This window comes from Ascidia mentula, chromosome 2 (assembly GCF_947561715.1).
Source record: "Ascidia mentula chromosome 2, kaAscMent1.1, whole genome shotgun sequence".
Taxonomy (NCBI): Eukaryota; Metazoa; Chordata; class Ascidiacea; order Phlebobranchia; family Ascidiidae; genus Ascidia; species Ascidia mentula.
Genome location: NC_138567.1, coordinates 10708663 through 10727756, shown reverse-complemented (window position 1 = coordinate 10727756; position 19094 = coordinate 10708663). Strand labels below are relative to the sequence as shown.

General features: G+C 38.7%; 3 protein-coding genes across 4 annotated transcripts; 2 read left to right on the top strand and 1 right to left on the bottom strand.

Moving 5' to 3' along the window:
* The first annotated feature begins 193 nt into the window (after positions 1 to 193).
* On the top strand, positions 194 to 4455 carry LOC145890080 (melatonin receptor type 1A-like). The gene is made up of 9 exons (XM_082981119.1): positions 194 to 305; positions 709 to 857; positions 1583 to 1746; positions 1983 to 2059; positions 2116 to 2263; positions 2664 to 2724; positions 3245 to 3525; positions 3692 to 3814; positions 4099 to 4455. Exons 1-9 carry the CDS (start codon positions 194 to 196, stop codon positions 4115 to 4117), a joined length of 1134 nt encoding a protein of 377 aa, XP_082837245.1. The 3' UTR covers positions 4118 to 4455.
* Positions 4456 to 5591: 1136 nt separating this feature from the next.
* LOC145888425 (serine/threonine-protein kinase PAK 4-like) lies at positions 5592 to 12135 on the top strand. Its single transcript, XM_082979164.1, has 10 exons — positions 5592 to 5852; positions 5965 to 6101; positions 6320 to 7197; positions 7432 to 7610; positions 7678 to 7829; positions 8135 to 8258; positions 8539 to 8709; positions 9255 to 9515; positions 10172 to 10432; positions 10822 to 12135. The coding sequence occupies exons 1-10, from the start codon at positions 5652 to 5654 to the stop codon at positions 10966 to 10968; spliced, it is 2511 nt and encodes an 836-aa protein (XP_082835290.1). The 5' UTR covers positions 5592 to 5651; the 3' UTR covers positions 10969 to 12135.
* A 42-nt stretch (positions 12136 to 12177) lies between these two features.
* LOC145890415 (EH domain-containing protein 3-like) lies at positions 12178 to 18684 on the bottom strand. Of its 2 annotated transcripts, XM_082981407.1 has the most exons (10): positions 18080 to 18684; positions 17702 to 17908; positions 17096 to 17284; positions 16688 to 16823; positions 16131 to 16222; positions 15290 to 15395; positions 14597 to 14775; positions 14059 to 14248; positions 13558 to 13613; positions 12178 to 13416 (listed from the first exon to the last, which is right to left on the bottom strand). In XM_082981407.1, the coding sequence occupies exons 1-9, from the start codon at positions 18617 to 18619 to the stop codon at positions 13585 to 13587; spliced, it is 1668 nt and encodes a 555-aa protein (XP_082837533.1). In that variant the 5' UTR covers positions 18620 to 18684; the 3' UTR covers positions 12178 to 13416; positions 13558 to 13584. The 2 variants fall into 2 exon arrangements, with proteins under 2 accessions (XP_082837533.1, XP_082837534.1); XM_082981408.1 differs by lacking the exon at positions 13558 to 13613.
* Between the last annotated feature and the right edge of the window lie 410 nt (positions 18685 to 19094).

Genomic DNA, 19094 nt, shown 5'->3' with positions numbered 1-19094 from the left:
AAGATGTGTTGAGTAAAAGGTTTGTGATCCGCACTTCAGCCGATATCACGCTCAAAATTTGAAGCAAGCCTGTTCTAGAAAACCAGAAATATTGATGTACCAGTTATTGTGGTATTAGCGCAGAGTGATAATTGAATTTGATTTTACTTGGAAAAATATCGAATATTTTGTCGATTAAGTAAAACAAACAAGAATGGAAACAAGCTTTGCTAATAACACAACGTCTGCAGTGGGTCCAGTGGAGACCAACACAATAAAAAATTTTGGCTTTGAAGTTCCATACCTGGTTTTTGTTATTCTTATCGGTAAGTCGTCTCTAATTTTATTGATAATTTCTTTTTCAGTTTTCTTTCTTTGGCGTGATACGTTGCAAATGAAGCTTAATTTGGCATTGTTGGATCCAAAACAACTTACAAATTAAGAAGACACGAAAACATACAACATTCTAGGTCAAATCAGACCGCGTGTTATTTACAAACCAATGGCGTGTTATGTCGGTTTAAAACGTCGGTTGTAACAGAATGACAGTTCCTTTAAATATAAATGTTTATTCGGATAAAACTGTTTGTCAGTGATTACTGTTTAAGTGATATTTGGAAGAGTTTTTTGGGAGAGTCGAATAGACCTTTGACCTCCCACAGACTCATTGCGCGTGCGGTTAGTATTGGATAACTGTCACTACAAAGTCACAGCGTTTTGTCCTTCCAGGAATAACGGGCAACCTGTTCGTTATTGCCACGGCGCTGACTGAGAAGAAACTAAAGAACATGGGAGTCGCCTTCATCATCAACCTCGCAGTTGCCGATCTGGCGATCACAGCATGGCATCTTCCTCTCGTCTTAGCCAACATTTTGAACGTAAGACATTTTTGATTTGACTTGAAAGTTTTCTGTTCACTGTCACCTGAAGGTTCATAGTAGTATGTGGACCTGCAAGTTTTATTCAATTTGTGGGTTCATTTGCTTTACAATATCATCAGAAAACGATTAAATTCGGCTACAGTTCTTTTAATGGCCACTTTCTATGGTCTTACCCAACATTTTAACCGCACGGTAACTTTTAATGTGACGTGACGGTTTTTATATTGCTATACCCGCATGGCCATACACGTGATTTTTGGTTTGTTTAGTGGGTAGCCAGCAATATAGCACAGAAATAAACTTCAATGTCTTTCTTTCAATCGAGCTGTCCTACTCCTTGATATATATAACTAATATATATCTATACATATGTATATATAGCCCATATGAAAACATATTAATAAAACAGATGACTTTATGAGAGCTGCAGACAGGGTGTATACACGCACTGTTTCGACCTGTAAGGTCTCATCAGTGCAGCTGTTGATGTGGCACTATGCTAGCTGGTAGACTATAGCAGGCACACAGATTTCCACTTTGTGGTACCTCATTGATTATTATGGCTCTTTTGCGCATATAAGATGACTTTATATTTGCAAAAAAAGCCAGATGACTTTAAATTTACTTGTTTCATTTTTTCTTTCTATAAGTTATATGTATCTATTGTGATAATTCTTTTATTTCAAACGGTACATGGGAATACTGTTTTCTTTCCATTGCAGGGCTATCAAAACGTGCTCGAAAATCATATGTGGTTGTGCAGCATGACTGCTGTCATCGGTTCTGTGTGTTGTGAAGTTTCCATGTCAACCCTGATGCTCATTTCCATATACCGCTACTGTCAAGTGACGCGGCCAATAAAAAGCGCAAAGTACTTCACCAACAAGTAAATGTGATCAACACAAGTGTTTTTACATTAACCTGATATAGAATATTTAAAGTACTTATATATGCAACATATGAGTGTATAATATACGGGTGAACATTTTTTCAGCGTTTTATGGTTTTATTATTTAACTGGTTTTGCTAAATGTGAACATCCACAAGCATCATTAATAAGTTTTCACATTCAACTAAAAGCCGTTGGCGCTAAAATGACCAATGTCTTTTTACGTTTCTTAGGTACATAGCGTTAATGATTGCGTTTGTTTGGGTCTACTGCTTTCTAGTCGCCTTACCGATCTTGACCGGCTGGCTTGGTACGTAAAGTTTACTAATAAATCACAGCAAGACATTAAATATTACTTTATTGCAGGTGGTCCACCACTTGTTCACTTTGACGTTAACATGCAGGCTTGCATGTGGTATGATAGAGGTGCATTCGCTTACAATATCCTTTTGGTAATAGTGGCCATCTTTCTGCAGATAGTAGTCACTGCATCCATGTACGGTTCCATATTTCTGTGAGTACTAGTATGCGTCGTTTCGAAACCATAATAATTGCTAAAAACCGTCGGTGAGGATTTCGCATTTAGAGTGAAGTGATTGGAGCGAGAATTATATGGCTTAAGTTATATAAATATATGTCTGTTGGAATACCCAATACAAGGTATTGGTTGTTGGGCGATTTTGCCTTACTATGTAATAACATGTTTGATGTCCGTTATTCGTCTTGTGCATAGTAATTAAAACGAACTCGTGTGAAGAGAGTTACATGCCTCGCCCTGTTTTTTATGTGTAGTAACAAGAGAATTCGTCTCAATGAAACATAAAAGCATGATGATAATTAGTGTGGATCGTCATGACATTTAGGAAGTGCTTTATGTGCGTCACTGGTTCATTTTATACAATGTATTGTTGCAGACACGTGAGAAACACGTCCAAGGCTGCGAAGTCTGGCAACGTCAACTCATCCAATCGACTGGTAGGTTTTATGTCTTAGACGCTAAATTGTTTGAGTTGCGCGAAAATCTATGTTGTTTTACTGGAACGATTTAAAGCAGTGTTTTCCAACTGGGTGCCAAATCTATCTTTTAGGGTTGTGAGCTTTCTTTGTGTTCACTCCAATAATTTTTCACCACGTATGGTTTACGGGCGGTGTAATCACCGCCACAATTGATTACAATGATATTGGCCCCATAAATATTCAGACAGAAAGGCTGACTTCTGTATTCGTGTCGGTCGCTCATTGGTTTGCCGCCATTGGGTGCCGCAGTATATTTATAAATTCCGCAGGGGGGCGTGAGTCAAGAATGGTTGGAAACCACTGATTTATTGCTAGCATTGGTCAAGCGCCCGACCCATACACCAAGAAGAAAACCTGCAGGGTTCAAATCCCAAGCTATTGCGCTTTACTCTGTATTTTGAAGAGCCTTTATGAACGACGGTGCCATTTACATTTATGCATATAAATTTATAACCCAAAACCTACACGTATCTTATAGCAAACAGCTACAGCGACATCAGCGGAAAATCTGACTTCGACCGATTACAATAACCCCAGCATTCCCACATCAAACATAGCAGTGTGCAACAATAAGGTTGCAAATAGTTTAACGCCAAAAGGGAAGACGTCGGACCGGGAGCGCAACCTGTTTGTAACACTCGTCGTCGTGGTTGTGTTTTTTATTCTTTTCTGGACTCCCTACGCGTTGATGACACTCATACCACCGCTGAAAACACCATTTTTCGTTCGGTTCAGCGGCTGGCTCGCGCTAACCAACAGGTAAGGATATATTTGTCAATGGTGATTAATAATCTACTTATTGACAGCGTGCCACGAAATAAATAGTTTGGAATACTTTTTGAACTTAACAATACTTATAATAAAAATATAAAAAAATATGAACTTCCATTCAATCAAGCTCCAACTTTTGGTTACTTTCGTGCAGTGCAATCAACAGCATCATCTACGGCCTGCTCAATCGCAACTTCCGACACGGATACATAAACATCCTTCGTCGTTTGGCAAAACCGTTCGTTTTGTGTTTTAACTGCTTGAAATCATGTAGCAGGTGAGATTGCAGAAGCTTTATCCCTTTTCGACCAAAAGAAAAGGGCATTATTGCAAATGTATGAGAAAGGCGAACGTTTTTAGTTTGGTACACGGACTGAACGCTTTTGTCGATGCAATAACTACGAGCCGTTTGCGAACATCGAAATTTTGGGCCTATATTGCGACACCGATTGACTGAAATTTACCGCGGGGAAACAACATTTCGCGTGTTAGCTTTAATTATATTTGTGCACGTATGATATCACTACAAACCAAACTTTGAAGAAAATATTTTTTCTACAGGACTCGCAATTCTGAATGAACCCGCTCATCTGTTTGCTTGCTTGTGCGTGAACTATGCCAAGAATGCGTTCGATATTGTCTATTTTGCATGTATTTGACGACATTTAGAGCCGCGAAGATCTATAGTCGCACAGGTTCAACACATATACACTTCGGATACCGACTAAAAAAAACAATAATCCAACAGTACAACGATGAATAGAGCGGGGTTCAACCCTGCTTTGCTGCTTGCCAATCGCCAAGGCGTAACTAACCTGAGACGGTACATAAAGACAAGTTTTCATTGTTTTATGTAACATTACTATTGTAACACTGTCGTATGGCTTCTAGCGATGTTGCGTGATTGCCTGGATATTCTGTAATCATCGACCATTTGATTCTTGTTATGTTTGCCTCGAATCTAGGTTATCGTTGTTATGAGAAATTGCTATTATGCTGAGAGACTTTAAGGTTTTTGCTAGCTTGCGATTTATCCTAGTGAGCATGTAATAATAAACTGTTCATTCGGATTCTGGCAAATCCTACTGCAGCAGTCATTCAGCTACAAATGGACAGATAAGTTTTGTGGAATTTACCAACAGGACAAGACCTTCTTCTGACTCAAGTTTCGCAAAACAACGCTGGAAAACTCTTTTTGTAGCATTTGAATCAAATTTCAAAAACATTTCTTATTTGTTTAAAAGAAAACATTAATTAAAACTGCTACCTCAAAAAAAACATCAACATAAGTAAAATAGAAATTGCGAAGCGTTCTTCTTTCCTTTTTTCAATCAGATGGCGTTATTTTTACGTAATATGAAAACTATTCGTTCAAAAGCAAATTTTTACTTTATAGTCATATAAATTTAACTGAAGTTAGATTAATTTACCTTGAAATCACTACTTTATAAATATATTATATAATGATTCATTTTTTGTATATGATAGCCGAAAGAAACTTTTCTGCGCTGTGGCGTTGTAGTTGTTCTATAATGTAGTTTCGATCATTGGATTATAAATTGAAATCATCCCAAGAAAATTTCCTTGTACTACTACTATTGTTATTTATGTTATTGTTGGTATAATCTTTGATCTGTCGTATACTGGGTATTTGTTTTGTTCTTTTTAGCCATATTTTTGCATTTCATGTCGTTGTAAGGTCCTAGGATTTAAAGTAAAATTTGAAATGTAGTAATTAAAAAAATATGTCTTATCGATAAATTTACCGGATATTATTGGATGCAAACATGCAACCAAGGTTGGGAAGTTTGTCATTTGCGTCGAGTGTTTAGGCGTTTGCGGAATACGTAGATTAGACAACGTTTAAGTATATACATTAGTGTATTTCTTCATGAATTGCTAATAAAATTACAAAAATATGGGCTATAAGTTACCTTTGAGAAAATATTTTTTCCAACCAATGATGCAAGTTTGTGCGCCTTCTTCTTTTAGTCATGAATTTTCATAACTTACTAATCAAGAATTGTTTTATGTTCTTTTACACTTGCAGGCAAAAACATTGACAACTAAATTTTAAGACTGTCTACATTTTTTTACTGTTATGTCGTTTAACAATGTTCGCTGGAAAGAAAAAGAAACGGATTGATATATCAGAACCAAGCAATTTTGAACATCGGGTGCACACAGGTTTTGATGAAAATGAAGGTCGTTTTACTGGACTACCTTTGCAATGGCAGAGCATTATTCCGGACTCAAAGTCAAGACCAAGACCCTTGATTGATGCTAGCCTAATCACACCAGTACCTACAGAGAAGGTCAGTGTCTTTGTGCCACACGAACGATGTCATCTTAATATTTTGCTAAACCAAAAACGCATCACACTTATTACGGACTGTAATAAACACCATATATTTTGCCTTTATGTAGGAAATAATAACCGGCAGCAAGAAACGAACTGGAAATGGAGCTTTGCCCCATTTATCTGCTCTCTCTGTGACTAGATCCAACTCTCTCAGAAAAGAAAGTCCCCCACAGATTAGAAGGCTCCACCTTAATGAGAACAGGTGTGATCATCTAAAAAAAGAGTTGTTTTAAATTATGCTTAAAAACACCCACAATTTCTACACATAATGTTGGTACTTCTGTTATATGTGTGTACTTTGTATTTCTCTGTGAAATGGTAAAATTTGATGAGTGGTCTGTATGTTATGTTAGTTATATACTTTGTCAAGTCATAACTTTTTGGCATCTTTTCAAACATTAATCATTCCTCATTTCACAGGATTCCTGACTCTGTCAGAGAAGATGGTACAGGGTCCTCGGGTGGGTCAGATGCTGCTACTTCCAAAGCATATCATTCTAACTCGAGACATGACAACCACCGTCACAGAGACAGCCACTATCATGAACGGCATCACCGTGATGACCACACTGAAACACGAACAGACAGTGACCGTCGTAGTTCTGACCGATCAAGACATGAAAGCAATAGACACTCTTCCCGTCAGAGACGTGAGGATAAAAACAGAGGGTCAAGACAGAAGGAGAATGGAGAAGAGCACAGCTATGTGAATGTGGATCAAGCAATTACCAGAGAACGTGATTCGCGGCACCACAGAACTACTGATTACACCAGACATAAAAGCTCCGATGCAGCAAGAGACACACACCGGCAAGGCTCTTCGTCGTCATCGTCTAATTACTACAACAAATCTGGGAGACCAGACAGTGGCTTTGATTCAGGTACCTCCACTAGGCAGTCAAGTAGACATGGCCGTCATCGCAGTGATGATAGACCAAGGCACAACTATGAAAACAGCAGTGTGGAAACCTCTGAAAGGCCTCGGCACAGTAGCCATAGGGACTACCAAACACGAGACTATTACCGCAGTAGAGATGAGCAGAAACCAAGATGGACATCAAGTGATCGTATACGAGGACCAGAGGGTGTGGATGTACCAGACAGACCTACTACTGGTTATTATCAAAATGTTCCAGTGAACAATCGTTTTTATGAAAACACTTCCAAGCCAAGATCGAAAACAGATCCACCCTATCAGAACATTCCAAATCCTATGTATGAACCATCTGCACCACTGCGGGCAAGCCATTACCGTGACCACAGGTCTCAAACCATGTCACACCAAAATCTCCATACAGGTAAATTTCCTTCACCTTACATTTTGACATATTATTCTAATTATGCTCAGGGTTATACTTTAGTGCAAGAACTTTTTACAGCCTTTCTTGTTTCCAAAAGTATTTTATTTTTTTCCTTCTATTGTCAATTGTTAGATTGTTGCATAAATGCAGTACAAGAATGACCCCTTGTCACAACCATTCTTGTGGTGTATAGCATGGTTTGTAATAGGAATATCATGTGTTTCTTAACAGGTCTTCCAACTGAAAAGCCATCCAATTTACGGAGACCCAACATTCCCATCAACTCTGGTGGTCTACCATCCAAGCACAGCTCCCACTTTAAAAGTGCACCTGATGTCAGTCGTAAACCGCCAGAGGAAAAACCATTTGAAGGTCCCAGAGAGTCACCTCCTTATCACACCAGAGATGGGGTGAGCGCTTTTCAACGCTCAGTATTTGGAAAGAAAATCTGCAATAGAAACATTTGATATAATGCAGGAATATGGCGGTGGCTCTGAAGTCAGTCCCTCTCCTGCTACAAAACCAAGCTTCCGTCCTGCAGCGATTAAAACTCAGCAACAACCCATAAAACAAACCAAACCCTCCGAGAACAGAAAGGCAAGTCGTGAAACAACCAGGGACAGAGAAAGGTAAACTGAAAAAATAAGCTTGGGTTGCACTGATAAAAAAAGTCCTATTGTTTAGCGATCTACAAGTAATCTCACATTTTTTGTCAGTAATATACATTTCACCTTTAAAAAATGAATAATGGTTACTTTGTGCATTATTCATTTTATATCATACTTAGTTTAAGACTCAGCAAATTGGTTTGGTATTTTTCATTCAGTGCTATTGTGTGGTTTTTGTGTCTTTGGTTTACTTTTGTACTTTTTATATTTCAGGATTTGAAGACATATTAACGTCATTTATGTTTTGTGTAATGTTTTTGCAACAGGAAGCCATCACACAATCCAAGTCAACAAACAGTTGCGGTTCCGCCCCCTGCTGCACAGAAAGCATTAGGAAAGCAACAGGACAGCTACACCGTATCAGATGCTCAGTTCCGTGAAGCTCTGCAGGTTTATTTATTTGATAGAACTCTTACTTTACAAATAAACGGTCTTAGTGTGGACGATGCTGTCTGTCATCTCTTTAATTTTACTGCCTTGTGGAGTCAACAATCTGAACAAGAGAACAACCCACTTATAAGGATTTGACCTCCTTTATAGAATTATCCCAGCTGTTGCACATAAGAGGTGTACTTATTTTATATTTGACAGAGGAAATAATGAAACCATTTCCGGACTAATTCGCCCGCTCACGTACTCCTAACAATTCTTAAATCGTGTCCTTTCACAGATGGTAGTGTGTCCGGGGGATCCCCGCGAGAGCCTCGAGAACTTCATTAAAATCGGCGAGGGATCCACGGGCATTGTGTGCATAGCAAGCGAACGCGGAACCGGTCGGCGAGTGGCGGTCAAGAAGATGGACGTTCGCAAGCAACAGCGACGGGAACTGCTTTTCAACGAGGTAGATAGCCTGAGGCAACGTCTGCGGTCAGAGGGCTGGCGTATGTGTCATATTGTTGTCGCTATCGAAGCATACGCCGAAAACGGTTGGTTTGGGCGCGATAGGTTTGATGGTTGCTTTTGGGCATTTTGCGGTTGTTTAGGATTGGGCGTTGGCGGTGGAAAAACCTGTGTCTGCTCTTACGTCATAAAGTGTGCTTGGTTTCATAGTAGCTTAACAATTGACTTGAGTTAATGAAAGATTGAAAACGAATTATTGGCATGGATCCTCAACGTGGCTCAGTTTTGCGCTCAAGTCGAAAGTAAAAGGAAAGATTTTTGATACAAAAACGGAAACACTCCCACATCAAAACCCGTTAAATCCGACACAAACCCAAAACTTTGCGTTTAACTTCGTTACATTTTACTCCTATTTGGTCGTTGGTTTTAACCGGTGATTATCCTAATAACTTCATTTTGTTTCCTTTTTGTAAAACTAGCACCAATAAGAAGGTTTATAAATGATTGTTTATTTCAAGTCACGTAACACCAACCCTTCATTGCCAGGTGGTAATCATGCGAGACTATCATCACGACAACATAGTGGATATGTACAGCAGCTTCCTGGTTGGCGACGAGCTGTGGGTGGTGATGGAATATCTGGAAGGTGGCGCTCTAACCGATATTGTCACCCGCACACGATTGAACGAGCAACAGATCGCTACCGTTTGTGCTTCAGTGCTTGATGCCCTGGCTTACCTCCACGCACAAGGTGTAGTCCACCGCGACATTAAAAGCGACTCCATTCTTCTGACCACCAACTTGGAGGTATTTTCTTAGCGAGTTGTAAAAGAACAGATCGATTTTAACTTTCGAAACTAATGCGTTTTGTAATTACGTTTCGATTTTTCGCCTTGGCCTCCATTAAAATAATTTACCGGTGTTTACATAACTTTTAGTTCATTTCAAAAACTTTTCTGTGATACACATCATAATGTAGGTATGCGTATCAGCGATGCGTGCAGTAAAAAATTATTCGGTTTCGGCCAATTTTGGGAGAAATATTCGGCCGAAACCAAATAATTGTAAAAACCTTAGTTTCGGCCGAATAAATTCGGAAACCGAAGTTTCGTTGCACACCTAACCACAACCCATCGAACTTTGTGCACAGTTCCGCATCGCAGCTACCATGTAGAGTAGTGTATATTGTATCGTGTACCGTGTTTTTTACTGTGCGCGGGCTCACTTTGAGTTTTCTAAACACTAACTCTCTTGTGCATTTGAGTTTTCGGTAACGTTGCAGAATTGCGCAAATCGCCATTAAAGCGAAGATAGACCAGGACTAGTGCGGTCATCTATATACTTAAAACTTGACCACCAGCAACTGTAACAAAAGGCAAAACCAATGAGGAATTTCCGAAAATATTTGGATCCTCTCCTTTATAATATCCCAGATACGCTCATATTACCTTATTATTTCGAAGGTCAAACTGTCTGACTTCGGCTTCTGCGCGCAAATCTCATCCGAAGTTCCCAAACGCAAATCTCTGGTCGGCACACCGTACTGGATGGCGCCCGAAGTAATATCTCGGGTTCCGTACGGGCCGGAGGTCGACATATGGTCCCTGGGCATTATGATAATGGAGATGATTGACAAGGAACCGCCTTATTTCGACGAGGCTCCACTGCAGGCAATGCGACGAATTAGAGACATGCCACCTCCAAAACTCAAGAATCCCCACAAGGTTTGAGCTGTTTTTTCATCCATACGTGATTTTAGCCAATGAATTTAGAGAAGGATTTAGTTCATTTACAGAATATGTAGTGGTGTAGCAGGAAATGAAGCAAGAGCATAAAATGGATGGGAATGTGGCTAATTTTTTAATGTGGCTAATTTTAATTTGGCGTTAAGCCCTTTGAAGCAGCAAGATCTGCCTTATATAGCAAATCTTTACCAACTATAAGAATATGTACCTGTATTCCTTTACCATATAACTATTGTACAAACCAACCTCGTCGACAACAGTATGATCGTAACAATAATATCCATATACTGCGATGCCAGCGAACCTAATAATATCTATAAAGTAAACATACTTTTTTGTCTTCAACCGACTATATATCTTCTATGCAGGCGTCACCAATGTTAAAAGGTTTCCTGGATCGGGTTTTGGTGCGAGATCCATCAGCTCGGGCAACGGCTCGCCAACTGCTGGATCACCCGTTTCTCAAAAAGGCTTCCCCCCAAGCTTCCATTGCTCCCTTGACAAAGCTCGGTTGAAGCTGTTAATGGTGACCCCGATTTTGCATCAGTTGTTTTGTATTGGTTAAATTTGTATTTCATTTCTATTAGATCTCGATCCTCAAACGAAACGCGACACTTTCGAATAGAGTGTATGATTTTTGTTACGTGTGTTGGTTTGTCTTTTTGTCGCTTGGTGCTTTCTGACACGATTTTAGCTAAAAAATTCCCGTTCACTCTTACTGGTGCACAATTTGAACGCGTGCTGATAGCATAATAACATACATCTCCAACCACTATTTCCAATTTATCTCAGCCATTACCAATCCTTACATAGATCCGCTGTATTTAAGACGCATAGGAACTTGTATTTTCACCGCCGTGGCTCCCATCTTCTTCCTTTAAATCGAGAACTGCGCTTAAACGCTGCATGACGTCATCTCGGCACTTGATCCATTACGTAACACATTATTTTATAATTGTTATTTTGCCAACGTCTTATGTCTCCTATTTCCGCTTGCGATCAAAACCCATCGTGTCTTTGTGCACAGTTCCGCATCGCAACATTGTGCCATATATAGTAGTATATATATTGTATCATTGTGCTCCCGCAACTGTGTTCTTCCGTCTTACGAGCGGCACCGATGGGCTATGCCTAAGTATATGGATTGCTACGATTGTGTGACACTGATATATACACACCATGTCAGCACTGACCAATATACTGCGAGTTGCCGCACTTCACTGAAACCCAATTCAATTACACCAATCCACCCTTCGCTATATGTTTGTCATGTTGTTGATTTGTGTTTTGAATTTTTTTAAATCAGCCCTAAGGTTTTTTTGTTGACCAAAGTTGATGATTTTTTTGCAGTTGATGTTTTGATCAGGGCGGCAGCTAACTTGAATCACGTATGATGTGAAGGTTGTTTGCAGCTGTATAGTTTAAATACCTCGTGTTCTTCCGCTGGCGACTGGTGCTGTAAGCTTTATCTGATTCAATAACCCATGCTTCTTATAATATTGTGGTGCTGCGAGAACACGGAACTTGTATGTGGTTCTGGCGATTTTCTGAAACTGGGTACCTATTTTGCAACAATCTCTGTACATGCTTTCGAACTGTTGGCTTGACCGCTGCAACCTGCTGTTTGTTTTTTTATGACGTGATTTCTGTAAATCTTGTTGTATAAATACAGCAGTATATCTGTACAAGTGTTTTAACCATATAGGTACGCTCAGAGATGGCTCGTTACTGCACGAATTTATTTTGTCAGGTTATTGCGAACACTGAAAAAATGACGCGACCTTACAACTATATGCTCGAACGCGAGAGAACGAACGTTTACATATGTACAAGGGGGCGGCGGACTCGTTGCCGGCTGCAGTAAAACACACACCGGTATACGGTCCTGTTGCCTGGTAACGCAGGACGCAAGGTCACTTTTGACGGAAGGGAAACCAGTAAGATCGCGATACGAGCGAAAAAACGTCATCCCAGTGGGACGCGAAGGTGTAATCTGCGGGGAAGTACCGATGATGCGTTTATGCAGTGGCGTGACGTGTGGTTGGAACCAACGCAGCACCAGGCTGCGTCGGGGTTGGGTTTTGTTTGGGATATTGCAAAGCGTTGTGCTGCCAAGGAGTAAAGCGCTATATGAGAGGTCGGTACTTCCAATTAAGCCACGGTAATAAGTTAGAAACGCCAGAAAAAGCATGCGATGGAGCAAGAAAGAGTGCACGGTGTAAGTACATGGGACTGTGACGGCTGACATAGGACTGTAAAGATTATCCGGCCGTCTTTAAAGACTTGGGGTTGGCAACTTGATCGTTTCGGTTCGGCAAACTAAAGAGACGTCTACATCCGTCGGGTTATATATACATACTAGTGCATATACTACACCCTAGTTGATATATCTAACATTTTCTTTCACATTTCTTGCATTATGTTTTAACTGCATACGTAGCAGATGAGCCACGTTTGATATCATCAGCAAAGTGCAAGACAGACGCCACACCGGAGAAAATGCTAAAATGTCATCTAGTTACATAAAAAAATGGCTATGAATAAGTTAACACCGTGCGACTATTTAAATACAAATGCGATTGGTAATATAGCAGTAACAGTTCATGTTAATCTGTTACTTTTACAGTAAACCTCGTTAAACATCATACTGACAATGAATTTGGATTGGGTCATTGCTAACATGTAATCACTTAAATTTGCCGATTAAATGAGATTGTTACCAACACTAAAATCCATTCACCAGAGAAAAAAGTTCACTTTATGTTCAAAGCACGAGGAAAGCAAAAGCGTTAAAAATAAGTGAGCGGTAAAAGGTGGCGGGGAATAACAGACGCAATAAACGTGAATGGTATTCTCTAATCAAATAATCTGTTAAAGTAGAAACGAAAGCACATTAAAAATTCGGGTGGTCAAGCAGGCGGACCTTGGCAACAACCAAGGGGTCGAGTCTAATGAAGTTCAGTCTGCAAAATAAGCCAATGTAAAGACCATGGCTTGGGACGCGTCAACGGTTTAATCGTTGATATTACGCTTGTTGACAGACATATTAACGGTTGAAGTTGAAACGTGCACAATTGCAGGCAAACACAAAACAAAGTTCAAACCTCGTTGAGATGATAGTGCGTGCGGACTCAACAAGACTCGTCGTTAAAACCATTCTCTGTATTCAAAACAAAGGCTATATCACTGAGGTATGAGATAACAATACAAAGATATTTGTCAGTGCGTTTGCCTCTGAGGGAAACCACCAAACTTTATCTATGGAAAAGATGCATTGTGACAAATTTAGGCATGCAAAATATTGTGGATCATTATTGTAGCATTAGCGTTTTTTCATTGGTTACACTACATTATAAACTTAAAAAAGGAAAAAAAAACATGCAATTTTGTATATATCTCTAGTTTTGCAGCACACTAAACCATAACAATACTTAAATGGTAAAGTGGGCAAAACTAAGTTGCAAATTGGTAGAGGTTAAAAATTAGATCGGTAAACACCCTGAAAAGCTTAAAGTTGTTTTTCACTCATTCATAAACCAATATTTTTGTCTCTTTATGTGGTAGCACCTGGCATTACATTACGCATGCAACTTAACAATGCTCACTTTTTCGCTGTTGTGGAGGAATCAAATGTTCTGGAAGATCATCAGGTAAATTGTGACCTTCAAGTCGAACCTTGATGAGGTGCATGGCCAGAGCAAACTCTTCTTCAGTGAGCATTCCATCCTTGTCGTAATCGGCTAACCGCCAAACTTTGGCCAGTGCAGTGTTGGGCAACTTTGATTTCACCATTTCCTGTTAAAAAAGTTTTGATTTTTTTTGCAAAACGTGGGTATGAAATGCTTCTTTTTATCAACTTAAATTAAGACTGCCAAGATCCAATTGATTTTCCCACATCCCTTGCAATGCCAAATTTCATTTTTTACACACATCACATTACAACACTAATTTTAACTGGATCCCAATATGGCTAGAGCTACTATTTCACTTACAAAAGCACATATATATGGCATGTATTTGTTGTACACGTTAAAAAGGTGTGTTTAAGAATAACAACTACAATGATCAATTGGAAGTGCTTTTTAGTTCACTTCTTAGATCACAATAAAACAAAGCTTTATATCAAGCAAAACAAAGACTTACTGATTTGGCAGCACTTCCTTTTATTTTGCCGTCTTTGGGATTCAACTGCATGAATTTCTCATCATATTCACTCTTGTTTTCTGAGACAATCCAATCTCCGCTGTAGTCAACACCAGCATTTGCTCCCTCTCCCCATTTGTTAGTGAATGGGTTGTCCACAGTTGTTGCAAATGCTCCACCTTTTGCAGGAAACATCTAGTTAGTTAAGGCCCTGGAGTTTTGCAAGCAATTATGTTGGGGAGTAGTGTACATTGTATACTAATTTTTAATATTGTGGTTGCAAATTTTTCAAAAATGATTTCCAACATTGCTTGAATGAAAAAATTTGGCCAATGCATCGATTTGATATTGTATATGAAAAATATATGTAACAGAGGACTAAAAAGTTTGATTGCAATTAATTATATTGCAACAATCCGTCATTTGGCGTATATAGCATTCCTCTGTCAATAACACACTTTTGATGTAGCCAATATATCCTTTTGAGGTAATTACAGCTATTACAAATGTAAAATGAATGGATGCATGATTTTGAGGGATTAATACACACATGTCTATATTTTACCACCATATTATACCATCACTTTCAGTAGATAGGCCCCAGGTAAAGATCCCACCTAGATTTGTTGAATCAGGATCAATCAAAATGAGACACTCAAATGTATTACATGCATTATTAACAATGTTGTTTACCGCGCACTGCCGGTCCATCCTTCTTCTGAATTTCACTGTTTCTTGCCTCTTCCCTCTGTATCAGCTTCATCAGCTCAGCAATGTCTTTTGCCAGCATATCATCAATCTGTAGGTAATTATGGACAGTTTTAATCCAGCATTTACGACAGCTTTTCATAGAAAATGATCACAGACAGAGTGCAGTTAGGCATGTCAAACTATGATGCTTTGCTTTTGCAAATGTAAGAAATACAGTTTAACAAACAAACAAACTTTAGAGCTGTTTTCATTTTATGCACAGTGAAATGGTTTGGTCAACACAGACACCTTGCTAAATGGGACTTAACACATGTTTCAAAAGGTGCCAAAAGCTTAATCAATTAAGTTCACCAAGAGTTTATTTGTCAAATAACTAGTGGTATGCTGGCAGCAGTATGAAAAGACAGTATCAAAATAAAGTATTTAGTGAGCGGCACATGGCTTACTGAACAAGTATGATATAGTCTTTGACATACTATAGTTTTTCAAATTGAAGTAACACAATGAAATGAATGGTTTTATAATGACAAAATAATATACATACGGACAATAAATCTGTGGTTTTTATTTTGTTAAAATGGAGATGAGGAAGGTGTACTTCCTTCTATAGTTGCCATGAAGGCGACCAAAGTCATGATGGATGGTCAAAAGAAAGTCGGTGCTTTTTATTGTGTCCTATTTGCCACAGGCCAACAACACTATTGTTATATTGACAGTTGGCATTTCTATGAAACCCTTTGTTTTTAGTACACCACGGTTTGGCAATTTGTAGTGGTTTATTCTATCAAAGTGTGGCAGAGCACAGTGTATTGAGATAACATACCTTCTGCACCATTGATGTGCTTAAACTCCTAAATTTTGAGAAGTCGGCTAGCTTCAGCTGTTTCCTCATGTCGTCAACCTTAGGAAAATCTCCTGTAAAAAAACATTCAATTGTAACAATTCAGTTTCCACAATTTAAAACTGCTTTGCTACTTGAGTGAACACATACCACCATCCAGGCAGAACCACTTAACAATAATCGCCTGCAACCAAAGCATGTTATCAGATAAGCATCAAGAATATGTATAGATCTTATTGCAAGAGAGTCTTTAAAACAAGCCACATAACAACCAACAAGTTCATTTTCCATTGGGCTGGTTTTAAAATTTTCCATGCAATTAAACCTGCTGGCAAGATACTTGTATTCAGATGAGTTGCTAGGCAACAAGCTGACCATGAAATATACATCTGGTGGCTCTCTAATGTCAAATACATTCTTATTTTAGGCACTTTACATATTTTATACATGTGAAAATGCAACTAATATTCGCACGAACAATAAAATCACAAACACTCAACTTCCTGGTACTGATAAGACAACATTGTATTGTCACTAACCCAGAGATACATGGTGCTTGTTGGCCAGTTCAGCATAAATCTTGTCTAAGTCCTGGATCATTTGTTTCTTTGCCTTTTCCTTGCCAAACATAGATGGCATGTTATCGTGCAAGTGACTGATGATATATGCATGAACCTGGAACAATAAAAAGCAGTCAGTTGTGACACATATGTGTCATACAAAATTACTTATGTTTCTATTACCCTAAAAATAAGACTTGCCTCAAAGACAACTACCCATGCAAAAATATGAAATAACAATATGAATATCGCTTAATAGTAGTGGTTGGGTGATATAGATACTTTTTAAAAGTATTTGTTTTATTTAAATTTTAACTTAGTTACCAAACTAAGGCATTTGGACATACAACATATTCATAAATGCCTTGGTATGAATGCTTGCTTCACCTTGGCTAGACGAGCCCTTTTGATAAGATCATTTAACTTTCTCAGTGCTGCATTCCTGGGAAGACTTTGAATGTCTTCGAAAAGATCATTTCTCTCAGCTTCAAACAACAGCCTGTTGTCGTCATAGAGGAGAGGTTGATCCCAAAATGAGCCAATGTAAACTCGCACAACTTCAGGAGTTGTGATGACCTGAACACAAAGTTGTTTGTAAAAAATTGTACCGTTTGCATAAAATTACTTTTTTGAATGATCATTCAACTTCCAAACCTACTTGGAACTAGACTGTTAAAAAAAGTCAACGACAAACAATACAAACTCAAATAAAAAGGAATAGCATGTAATTACTAATTACCAACTGGCAAGGTTTGGTGTCGCAACAGATAAATAAAAATAACAAAACATTAATAAAAAAAAACATGACTTATCAAGAAATGGATGAATAAAGTTGCATTTTATTTTCCAAAACTAAAAAAAAATTAGTATTATTAACCTATTTCTATGATAATTAAAGTAAATTTGACAAAAGTAGAACAGAAAGGCCATTATCCAGGCAACACAGTTTCTGTTTAACATGTTAGGGCAAAGAAAATTTCGCATGTGACCTACCTTTCCTAGTGACCACATGAGTGCACCATACACTCTCATGAGCTGCTGTGTGTTTACTTGGTCCGCTTTGTTTAAAACCACTCGAATCTTTGAGTCATACATTTTCACAGCATTCAACGCCTCATGGAACTCATCCGATATGTCAAGTTTGTGGGCATCAAACAAAAGAACGATTCTATCCACTCTTTCAGCAAGCCAAGTCAGCACCTAAAAAAACATTAGCACGTTTAGGGAAAAACACTGTATACAATACATATATTTGTACATATCCATAAAAATTAAATGTCCTACTCCACATATAAACAATAAATGATAACTATGACATCACAACAACTTTGATCAAAATACGTTCAGTATCCAGTAGGTATAGTAAGTTACCTTCGAGAAATCATATCCTCTGTTTACCCTCTGCTTTTCTCCAGATAAGATGCCAGGAGTATCAATGATGCTGATGCTTTGCAGCACTTCATTTTTCATCATTGAGCACTGCAACCTTGACAGAAATGCATTTCCAAATGATGACAATGCTGTGAATGGTTTGCTGGTGTCTACCACCAAGGCATTGCCTGGAATTACACCTTCATTGATGGTTCCAGTACTTTTATCCTTGTCGCCATGCATTATAGCAATGAAACAGTCAGTTGTGGGTTCAGGGCCAATTCTCATTCCAGGGAAATCTTTCTCCAGTAGGTATCGAATAAAGGTTGTTTTACCGGTGGAGTACTGTCCCACCAGCAATATCATCGGTTTGGAATCGAAATCTGCATCTTGGAGAGGAGGAGAATGGAAGTCATGAAACTTGTAACTGTCTTCTAGTGGCTTTAGGTTCTTTTTGTACAACTTCTTCAGACCCAAAGCAACATTTTCGAAGACCTCTGGTTCTCGTTCCTTCTGGTCACCCTTCAACCACCTAAGCATTGTGCTGTTCCCTTTTTGTCCCTTTTACACACTGTAAAGGGTTATTTGTCAACTAATGCAGTTTATTGCCTGAAATGGAAACATTAAACACATACATAAAATTATCCCTGGGAAAAGCAATGGAAAACAAATCTGGAAAGTTCCAAAACAGCTACGATATTAACGACATAAAATATTGCTTGAAACAGTGTTCAGAAAAAGTTTGTGTAATGTCACAAAATATTTTTTGCCAACTATAAAATCGCTAAAACATTTGCACAACGCTGCACTACATATTGGACTTTATAATAGCATTGGGGCGCGAACAAAACTTCCACTACATCACGTCCTGCCAACTTCCACTACTATGGTAATGATAACCAGCTTTCGGCTTGAATAGGTGGCAACTTCGCAGCTTCTTGTGAACGGTCCAACCCATTTCGTGAAACGGTTACGTCATTAACTAGCGTGACCGATCGTCATAATCAAAATGCCA

Bases quoted from the DNA above. Each gene is read 5' to 3' on its own strand.
- LOC145890415 (XM_082981407.1), bottom strand. From the start codon at position 18,619: ATGCTTAGGTGGTTGAAGGGTGACCAGAAGGAACGAGAACCAGAGGTC. The intron at 14,776-15,289 runs GTAAACAACATT...TTCCTGCAAAAG, and splicing joins GGATGGACCGGCAGTGCGCG to GTGGAGCATTTGCAACAACT. The intron at 14,249-14,596 runs GTAAGTCTTTGT...CTTTTTTAACAG, and splicing joins AAGGAAGTGCTGCCAAATCA to GAAATGGTGAAATCAAAGTT.
- LOC145888425 (XM_082979164.1), top strand. From the start codon at position 5,652: ATGTTCGCTGGAAAGAAAAAGAAACGGATTGATATATCAGAACCAAGC. The intron at 6,102-6,319 runs GTGTGATCATCT...CTCATTTCACAG, and splicing joins CTCCACCTTAATGAGAACAG to GATTCCTGACTCTGTCAGAG. The intron at 9,516-10,171 runs GTATTTTCTTAG...ATTATTTCGAAG, and splicing joins TTCTGACCACCAACTTGGAG to GTCAAACTGTCTGACTTCGG.
- LOC145890080 (XM_082981119.1), top strand. From the start codon at position 194: ATGGAAACAAGCTTTGCTAATAACACAACGTCTGCAGTGGGTCCAGTG. The intron at 1,747-1,982 runs GTAAATGTGATC...TACGTTTCTTAG, and splicing joins GCAAAGTACTTCACCAACAA to GTACATAGCGTTAATGATTG. The intron at 3,526-3,691 runs GTAAGGATATAT...ACTTTCGTGCAG, and splicing joins TGGCTCGCGCTAACCAACAG to TGCAATCAACAGCATCATCT.